Here is a 10,257-nt window from a genome sequence, read left to right as displayed (position 1 = left end):
ACACACACACACACACACACACACACACACACACACACACACACACAAACCCACCAGTTACACAAAATTATTACCGTCCACAACAGTATTAAAAATTAATCATCAATAGGGAAATTTACTGTAAATGGAATATTAAATGTTGCTTTTATTGACAAAACCTACAGAAACAGGTTGTTTCACTGTCTTCTTTCCCATGGCTATGAGCGGAACAGCATAGCCGAACCAGCTCATGTCTGGAAAAAAAAAAAAAAAAAAATGAAAGATGCGACACAAGAAACGTTTTCTTAAATATCAACAAAAACCATTCCACACTGAAACACTCTGTGAAACAAAATAAAAAAAAAAAGAAAAGAAAAAAGTTGTATTTGCAGCTGTTTATATGCAGCATCCAAACTGCAAACAACACATATGAGAAAATGTGCAACAGTCTATCACACAAACACAATATTCTTACTTAAAAAATGGTTGAAGAAGCAGTCCTCCCTCCCATACATCTCAGATGGCTTCATGATAATGAGTTCAGGAAACTCTTCTCTCAATAGTTCCTCACCTATGGCCTATAATAATAAAAAGTACACACAAGATCACTTTAACCCTTCACTGCAGCCAAAGTTTGCTTAATACTTGTAACACTTGTTTATCTGGCTGAGAAAGGTGTGCAATAGATCCAGGAACAGTCTGCTACCTTGTTCCTCAGGTACTTGGAAGGGCTGCATAGATCAGCGTTGAGGTGTGATATATGAATACACTTTTTGACTCCAGCTTCTTTTGCTGCCCTGGCAATTTGTTGAGGGATGGTCACAAAGACATCTTGAAAGCAATAGTTTCTTTATTTAAAAACACAAACACAAATAAACGTTAACAAGGAAATCAACAAGACTTGAATGATTAATTTTTTTTTAAAGTCTCAAAATTACCAACTACATCTACTTAATATCATCTAAAATGTGTCTTTTCTCCCAGAAGAGCACACCTTGTTTCCCATTCTCTGCCCACCAGATTGATGACCACGTCGGAGTACTCCACGGCCCGTTTAATGGAGTCTTGGTCCCTTGCATCCCACTCCTTTCAAACAATAAAAAGCAAAATAAGGCAACAATTATTGGATTTAAGCCTTAAGCTCAATTTTAGCTATACCATTTCTGTGAGAGAAACATGCATTTTACCACAAAAGTGATTTGCCCAAGATCTCCAATAGGCTTCAGGTGACCGAGGTCGTACCGATCACAGCGGTAAGGAATTATAACCTGAGAGCCGATCCGACCTGCAACACAGTACAACATTATTTTTTTTTTTTCATTTAGCCTTTATTTATCCAGGTTAGTCTCATTGAGCCACGAGAACTCATTTTCAAGAGAGACCTGTTTAGGGAGCACATGGTGGGGTTAAGGACCTTGCTCATGGGCCCAGAGTGGGGCGAATGAGGGTGGGGGTAAGTGTGGGTGTTTCATCTACCCCACCCACACAATTTTTGATGTTGTCGGGGCCGGGGCTTGAACCGGCGATCTTCGGATCACAAGCCCACCTCTCTAACCTCTGCGCCACCACTCCCCACAACATTCAATCTATTAAGAGGCCTGGGACGTCCAGAAGTGGAAACTTGAATAACGTTCCTACTTTTATAGGAGACCACATTTAAGTGACACAAACATCAGATTGAGAGCCTTCATCTAATCAATTTATCAGCCAGGAACTGATCACTGACCGACTGACAGAAATTGTTTATGAGAACAGGCAGCATCAGAGGTCAGTCCCAGGTCAACCTGCTCCTGCTGGTCACAAAACTGGACCGTACCAGGAACGGACCCCATACCAAGATGGGCCCAGTGTATCCCTATGAAGGCCAACCTGTGTTAACCGGACAAATGATCAGATCCTCCCTTATACAGGTCCTTCTAAAAAAATTAGCATATTGTGATAAAGGTCATCATTTTCCATAATGTAATGATAAAAATGAAACTTTCATATATTTCAGATTCATTGCACACCAACTGAAATATTTCAGGTCTTTAATTGTTTTAATACTGATGATTATGGCATACAGCTCATGAAAACCCAAAATGCCTGTCCCAAAAAATTAGCATATCATGAAAAGGTTCTCTAAACAAGCTATTAACCTAACCATCTGAATCAACGACGTAACTCTAAACACCTGCAAAAGATTCCTGAGGCTTTTAAAAACTCCCAGCCTTGTTCATTACTCAAAACCGCAATCATGGGTAAGACTGCCGACCTGACTGCTGTCCAGAAGGCCATCATTGACACCCTCAAGCAAGAGGGTAAGACACAGAAAGAAATTGCTGAACGAATAGGCTGTTCCCAGAGTGCTGTATCAAGGCACCTCAGTGGGAAGTCTGTGGGAAGGGAAAAGTGTGGCAGAAAACGCTGCACAACGAGAAGAGGTGACCGAACCCTGAGGAGGATTGTGGAGAAGGGCCGATTCCAGACCTTGGGGGACCTGCGGAAGCAGTAGACTGAGTCTGGAGTAGAAACATCCAGAGCCACCGTGCACAGGCGTGTGCAGGAAATGGGCTACAGATGCCGCATTCCCCAGGTCAAGCCACTTTTGAACCAGAAACAGCGGCAGAAGCACCTGACCTGGGCTACAGAGAAGCAGCACTCGACTGTTGTTCAGTGGTCCAAAGTACTTTTTTCGGATGAAAGCAAATTTTGCATGTCATTCGGAAATTAAGGTGCCAGAGTCTGGAGGAAGACTGGGGAGAAGGAAATGCCAAAACGCCAGAAGTCCAGTGTGAAGCACCCACAGTCAGTGATGGTCTGGGGTGCCATGTCAGCTGCTGGTGTTGGTCCACTGTGTTTTATCAAGGGCAGGGTCAATGCAGCTAGCTATCAGGAGACTTTGGAGCACTTCATGCTTCCATCTGCTGAAAAGCTTTATGGAGATGAAGATTTCATTTTTCAGCACGACCTGGCACCTGCTCACAGTGCCAAAACCACTGGTAAATGGTTTACTGACCATGGTATTACTGTGCTCAACTGGCCTGCCAACTCTCCTGACCTGAACCCCATAGAGAACCTGTGGGATATTGTGAAGAGAAAGTTGAGACGCAAGACCCAACACTCTGGATGAGCTTAAGGTCGTTTTCACACTAGATAGTCCGGTAGACTCGGTTCGGGACAATATTCATGAGCTTTTGTTTACATTTGAGCTGGTGCGTTTGCATTCACACTGCACTGTGCAGTCGAGTCAACCTGTTGAACCAACCTATTCCCCCACTCGCCTGTGGGGGTGCTGCACCAAGAACTACTGAAAGAAACGACACAAAAACCTCTGAAGACACGTCTTCTTCTTCTTCTGTAAATAAAAATAAAATGAAGTGGCATCAAGTTTTAGGAGTTATATTTTGTCATTTTTCAAAAATGGACTTAGCATGAGCAGAAGATGAGACAGAAGACCATGGAGAATATTGTTTTTCCACACAAGGCAGCTGACGGCTCCATATAAGGTCAGAGAAATGCGTGTTTGTTTACCCTGCGGTGCGGGGCTCGGTCTGTTTACATTCACACTGTACTCGAACTGCGCTGGAGTTCGCTTCTACCAGACTGAGACCTAGGTTTTAGCCCGGGCCAGAGTTCGCCTTTTTGTTCCGTGACAGAGGTCGATGGCGCGTTCACACCTCCCTAAACGAACCGGACTTTCTAGGAAAACGAGCTAGAGTTCGATTAAAGTGGACTAAACAGTGCTAGTGTGAATGCACCCTAAGGCCGCTATCGAAGCATCCTGGGCCACCATAACACCTCAGCAGTGCCACAGGCTGATTGCCTCCATGCCACGCCGCATTGAAGCAGTCATTAATGCAAAAGGATTCCCGACCAAGTATTGAGTGCATAACTGAACATGATTATTTGAAGGTTGGCGTTTTTTGTATTAAAAACACTTGTCTTTCATTGGTGGGATGAAATATGCTAATTTTTTGGGACAGGCATTTTGGGTTTTCATGAGCTGTATGCCATAATCATCAGTATTAAAACAATTAAAGACCTGAAATATTTCAGTTGGTGTGCAATGAATCTGAAATATATGAAAGTTTCATTTTTATCATTACAATATTAAAAATAATGACCTTTATCACAATATGCAATTTTTTTTAGAAGGACCTGTACAGCTGTAGCCAGCCTGGAAGGAATGGAGCTGTAAATTTTGGAAGCTGTCAGTTTCAGCCAATGAGAGGCGATCTGTTGAAGATAACAAGTTGGACCAGAAGAAATGGAAACTGAACAGAAGAATCACTTTGCTTCTCAAGGATTCAAGGTTCTTTATTTGTCGTACACACCACGTGGTACATGTGGTGGAATGAAATTGTGTACACAGGGTCCTAGTTACATCCAACAAAATATTAAGATGTAAAAGAAAAACTAATAAGATCCAAGATATGAACAAAGAAAAATGTAAACTAAAAATACACTAAGCACCAGCAGCACAAAAAAAAAAAGAATATGCCAAACAGCAGCACGAACATGAGTCTGTGTGAGCAGATGACTAAAAATGAACACAACGACATGAAACAAGTCAGCAGCATGATGTGATTTTTCACTGTGATTATTCTGGTTAGATATTCATGAGTCCAACAGCCTCAGGGCAGAAGCTGCTCCCCAGTTCAGTGGCTCCACACCCAATGCTCCTTAACCTCCTTCCTGAGGGGAGCGGGGCAAAAAGTGTGTGTGCATAGTGAGTGGGGTCCTTCATGATGCAGGTGGCCCCTTTCCTGCATATAAAGGTGTAAATGTCTGTGACGGTGGGGAGGCTGATTCCAACTGACTTCTGTGCAGCCTTCAGCACTCTCTGCAAAGCTTTTCTTTCTGCAGCTGTTCTGTGTGTGTGTTTAAAGTGTAACTTTTTCTTTTTTCATAACCCTAGAAAGGAGGTGTCTGGTTGGTCCTCTTTGTTTGAGACATGAAGTAGGAGGAGTTTGTATGTTGTATCTGTGTATGCATAATTATGACAGTAAATAAAATAAAAATGCTTATGCACAACAGAAGGCTTTTTGACTGGGGACTTTTTTTGAGGTTGACACATTCAACTTTACTATAACTTTTTTGTGTTGTGAAAACATTTGCTGTGATGTTAACAACTTCTTGAAAAAAAATGTTAGAAGAGTTAACAATAAAATTTGTTTTTCTTTTGGAAACTCACAGAGCCTGTTGACCACATATCGACCCAGGAAGCCGGTGGCACCAAACACCGTGACTGATAGTCCACTGGATGACAAGTGTTCTCTTTTCCCTTTGGGGATGAAGGAATCGTGCAGTTTCCTCTGCTGAACTGCAGCTGCAAATACAGCAGGGGAACAGCTGCCTGTGGAAGACAGATATCAGTTTAGTTTAAATAAAAAAGGTAAAAGATGGCATATGTAATTTTAGCTTTGTTAAGTTAAGATGAATGACAAATGACAAACTTAAGATGTATTAATTACTATAGAATTCAAACAGTAACTTTTCTAATGCGTCATATTACAGTACGTTTTTTTCCTCACAAAATAAATTGTACTGAAGTTTTGCACACTCATGTTTAACTGTGCTTCTAATAAGCCTTTCTGATTTTTTTATACAGATATTGAGCATTAGTTCACCAGGATTAAAGACATTATTTTAATAATTTCAAATTTAGATAAAACATAATAATTTTCAGTGTAATCCTTGGACATTATATTAAAAAATATATATTTTTTAGCTGTTCATGACTTTTGAATTGGACAAACCACAAAATGGTACAACAGTGGATAAATGAAGATTTATTAAACCTGTATACTTTTATCAAAGTGGATGAATAATGTAATACAACAACTATAACATTAGGTTTGTAAATATTCGTACTAATCCAGCTGCAACTTTTTGTTTCACCCACTGAATTTGTGATCATCTCACCTGGCAGTAGTAAGTTGTAATGGGAACCTGCATGGATCATAAATTGAATTAACACACCCAGAATTCCATTTATTTATTTGTTTACTTTCTAGTTGAGAGATAATCATGGCATAATTTTGTCCCTTTGCTCTAAGGCATGCTTGACTTTTCTAAGGGTACAAAAAAGTAATTTTCCACAACACAATGGACCGTTAGTTCGTTTTCAACTACCTATACACAACAAATCAACCAGTTTGATTCATCAGTACATTTTTTCAGCAGCAAAAAATTGAAATTGTCATGCAAATAGTAAGCCCTCAATTTTTGGGGTGAATAAAGATTTAAAGGATTTTAAAAACATCAACTAAACACTTAACTTTGTATGGATTAAAACTTTTCAGATTGTTCAATGACAATTTGGGGCATCACTTATCTTAAAATGTTTCTTTTTATAACGCTGTAGCTTTCACATTTTATTTGAACCCAAATACATATGTTCAATCGAAATCATTTGCTTGGACATCCAACTTTGTGAATTTTTTTTTTTTTTTTCATACCTAATATGCGTATTAACGCAAGAACCAGTGTTTATATCTAGTATACATTTCGCAACTTGTTGCTGTAAATTAACACTTAGTAAGTATCAAGTTAACTATCTTTATATTTTAGCGTCAATCCGTTGTTGGCAACAAGAGATCTTTGATGTTGTACTTCAGAGCTGCACAAAAAGGAAGAGGAAACCCGAGCTGACACGTTACCCTGTGTTACGAAACCCCCAGTCCCAAATAAAACAAACAAACAAACAAACAAATAGTGCCCAGCTGCGATCACTGCAGCTGCTAGGATGATTAGCGGTCGGCCTGTTAGCAACAAGGTCACGCCAGCTGAAAATCTGATTAAATGCTAAATGGTGGTTGTAGTGATAAATAAATATGCATATAAAGATATACTATTGACCTGAAAGACGTGTCATATTCTAATTCCCGCTGCAAAATTACTCACGTGAAATCTTCGAAAGGACACCAGCAGGACGGCTAAGTAATATTATGGTCGCCATGTTCTTCTTCTTTTTTTTTTTTCTTCTTCTTCTTGTTTTATTGGCGGTTGGCAAACAACTGAAGGAAGCATTACCGCCACCAACTGGTAAGGAGTGTGGACCGCATGACAAAAAATAAAAATAAATAAATAATAATAATAATACTAAACCCTCTCTTTCCTTTTAGATCTTATCATACAACCTACACCGTTTTAAATAATAAAATATAGCTTGATAGCCTCTGTTTCCTGAATCTTTCTGCAATAAATCAATAATGTCTAATTTCATTTTCATTTTACTAAGATGTCTAATCAACTTGTTTCTTTGAACCTGGTATCTCCTGCAATGCAATATAATGTGTTCTATGGTTTCCTCTTCTCCACACTCACATGTCCCTGTTTGATGTTTCCCTATTAAACATAATGTGCTGTTCAGTCCAGTATGCCCAATTCTGATCTTCTTCTTTTTCTTCTTCTTCTTTTAATTTATTGGCGGATTGCAAACAACTTTCAGGTGCATACCGCCACCTACTGAGCTAGAGTGTGCAACTCCTGACCTCTGTCCCTAAATTCTGCTTATTATGTTATTGTTTTTCAAATATGCAACCAACGCTTTTCTGACATCTTTTATCTTATCCTTCTCCCCTTCATTTCCTAAAATTCCTCCTAAACTCCAAGCTCTCCCTTTCTCTTTGACTTTTCTTTTCAGTCTCTCCCTTTCTTCCGTATATTTAATGCATTTCATCAGAACATGTTCCACACTTTCTGTTTCCCCACATTCCTCGCATCTATTGTTATTCCTTTTACCCATTATGAACATTGTGTCATTAAGTAATGTGTCTCATAAGTATCACCTCCTCTCTTCTACTTCTTTCTCTAAACATCCTGATGCATGCTCAGATCTTTCTCTAAACGTTGTTATTTTAACTGATTTTTGGATCCTGAATAATTTTCTTCCTTTCTTGTCCTCATTCCATCTCTTTTGCCATTTATTTAGTTCTTGTCTTTTAATAATTGATTTACCCTCTCCTTTACCTAATGGAATATTAGCTGTTATTTCTCTCTTCAATGCTGCCTTGGCAAGATCATCCGCCCTTTCATTCCCTTCCACCCCTTCATGTGCTGGCACCCAACAAAAACGCACATCTATTCCTCCTCTGTGCAACCTAAATAATGCATGTTGAATTTCTAAAATGAGGTATTTCCTATTGTTTCCGTTTGACTTTATACTTTCTATTACCGCTTTTGAATCTGTGAATATTGCCACTCTTTCTGGTCTAACCTCCTCAATCCATTCCAAACTAAATATAACTGCCACAATCTCAGCCGTGAACACTGAAATGTGATCTGAAATTCTTTTGATAATACAAACTTCAAATTCTGGTATGAAGACTCCTATTCCCACCCTTCCCTGATCGTTTTTTGATCCATCTGTATATATTTCTAAGTAATTGTAATATGTTTCTTTAATATATCTGCTAGATTTCACCCCTATTTCATTACCTTTCCATTCTTTTTTCCATTCTAGTAATTTTTGTCCACTTTACTTTCAGGGATTAGCCAGGGTGATATAACACTTTTTGGATTACTCCTAGCAAATTCTATATTTTCTATCCCATATATTTCTGCTAATTTATTTATTTTCCATCCAAATCCTCTTTCTTGATATTTGTACAGTCGCCATCTTTGTAACTACGGTAGCAGTTCAGGACAAAATTAATCTTCTTCTTGTGGTGTTTTTTGGCGGTTGGCAAACAACTTAATGGTGCATTACCGCCACCAACTGGTAAGGAGTGTGGATCAGGATTCTAATATCTAGACTAATTATACTGGGGGGGAACAAACAAACAAACAAAAAAACCAAATCCTAGAAAATACTTTAGTTAATTAAATCCTTCCAAATAAACCAGTATTTCGAAGAAACTGCAATATCAACAGATAACATTTTTCTTCCCTCAACACTTCTGATAATTTGTATCTTGTTTGAATCTCTTCAAGATTTCGGGTAAGAATATATCGTTCCTTATCATATTTATTACAGTTTAACATAACGTGGTCTACTGTTTCTTCCTGGCCACAAAAGCCACAATTTCCTGTATTATTTCCCCCCATTTTAAACAGTGTGCTGTTCAACCCAGTGTGTCCAGTTCTGAGTCTTGATATTATTATATCTTCTCTCCTGTTTTTCCTCCCACTTCTAATTTCTCCTACCTTCCTTTGCATTTTATAAAACCATCTTCCTTTTCGTTCTTCTTCCCATTGTTTCTGCCATTTTTCCTTCAATTTTTGTTTGATAATGTTCTTAGTTTCTAATCTACTGAAATTAATTTCCATATCGATAGTAATATGTTTTGTGGCTTCTTTTGCTGCTTTATCTGCCATCTCGTTTCCATTTATTCCGATATGTGCTGGTATCCACAAAAATTCTACTATGAGTCCCATTTTTTGTATTCTGTATAGTGTCTGCTGAATTTCTAGAAGAATATCTGGTCTACTTTCTGAGTTACTGTTGTTTTAAACTTTGCAATGATGAGCTTGAATCCGAACATATTATTGTTTTCAGTTGTCTAATGTCCTCTATCCATTGTACTGCTAAAAGTATTGCAAGCAGTTCCCCTGTATACACCGAGAGTCTATCGTTAATCCTTTTATTAGTTGAGACATAAAATTCTGGAATAACAAATGCTATTCCCGTCTTATCATGTGAATCCTTGGATGCGTCTGTGTAGATTTGAACGTAGTCATAATAGCTATTAATATAACTTTGTATACTATGGTGATTTAAATTGTATTTCTTATCTTTCTTCTTTTCAAGTATTGAAAAGTCAGTTTTAACTTCAGGGAGGATCCATGGATGTATTACAGGTAATGGGACAGTTGGACTAATAACAAGTTGAGTCACTCCTATTTCTGCAGCTTTCTGTTCTACTGACCATCCAAAGCTTTTTATTTTTTTCCTCTCCTTCTCCCAGCAGGGTTTTAGGGTGTTATGTGTTGGATGAAAGTGATTATGGCCTTGCAAACTTGCCCAGTAGGTTACTGATAACTGGGATCTTCTTAACTCTAATGGCATTTCCCCCATTTCTACCTGTAAAGCTGCCACTGAAGTTGTTCTAACAGCTCCTATACAAAGTCTTAATGCTTGATGTTGAATGCGATCAAGGTTTTTAAGAACCGAATCTGCTGCTGATCCATATACCACACATCCATAATCTAATATTGACCTTATCAATCCAGTATAAATAGCTTTTAATGCAATTCTGTCTGCACCCCATCCACTTCCTGTTAAGCATCTCATTATATTTAGAACTTTCTTACATTTATCTAGAATGTTTTGAATGTGTATCTTCCATGTTA

General features: G+C 38.5%; 1 protein-coding gene across 1 annotated transcript; it reads right to left on the bottom strand.

The window, feature by feature from the left end:
• Positions 1–162: 162 nt before the first annotated feature.
• Positions 163–6,948, bottom strand: ndufa9a (NADH:ubiquinone oxidoreductase subunit A9a; the record flags this gene model as incomplete). The annotated part of the gene is given in 7 exon segments (XM_037682706.1): positions 163–233; positions 455–557; positions 686–827; positions 974–1,065; positions 1,167–1,264; positions 5,156–5,317; positions 6,868–6,948. Coding segments are annotated over 7 exon segments (723 nt in total), but the record flags the coding sequence as incomplete, so codon positions are not given.
• Between the last annotated feature and the right edge of the window lie 3,309 nt (positions 6,949–10,257).

This window comes from Nematolebias whitei, chromosome 10 (genome assembly GCF_014905685.2).
Source record: "Nematolebias whitei isolate Nwh7 chromosome 10, NemWhi1, whole genome shotgun sequence".
Lineage (NCBI taxonomy): Eukaryota > Metazoa > Chordata > Actinopteri > Cyprinodontiformes > Rivulidae > Nematolebias > Nematolebias whitei.
Note: the sequence above shows the minus strand (reverse complement) of the source record. Positions and strands in the feature narration are given on the sequence as shown.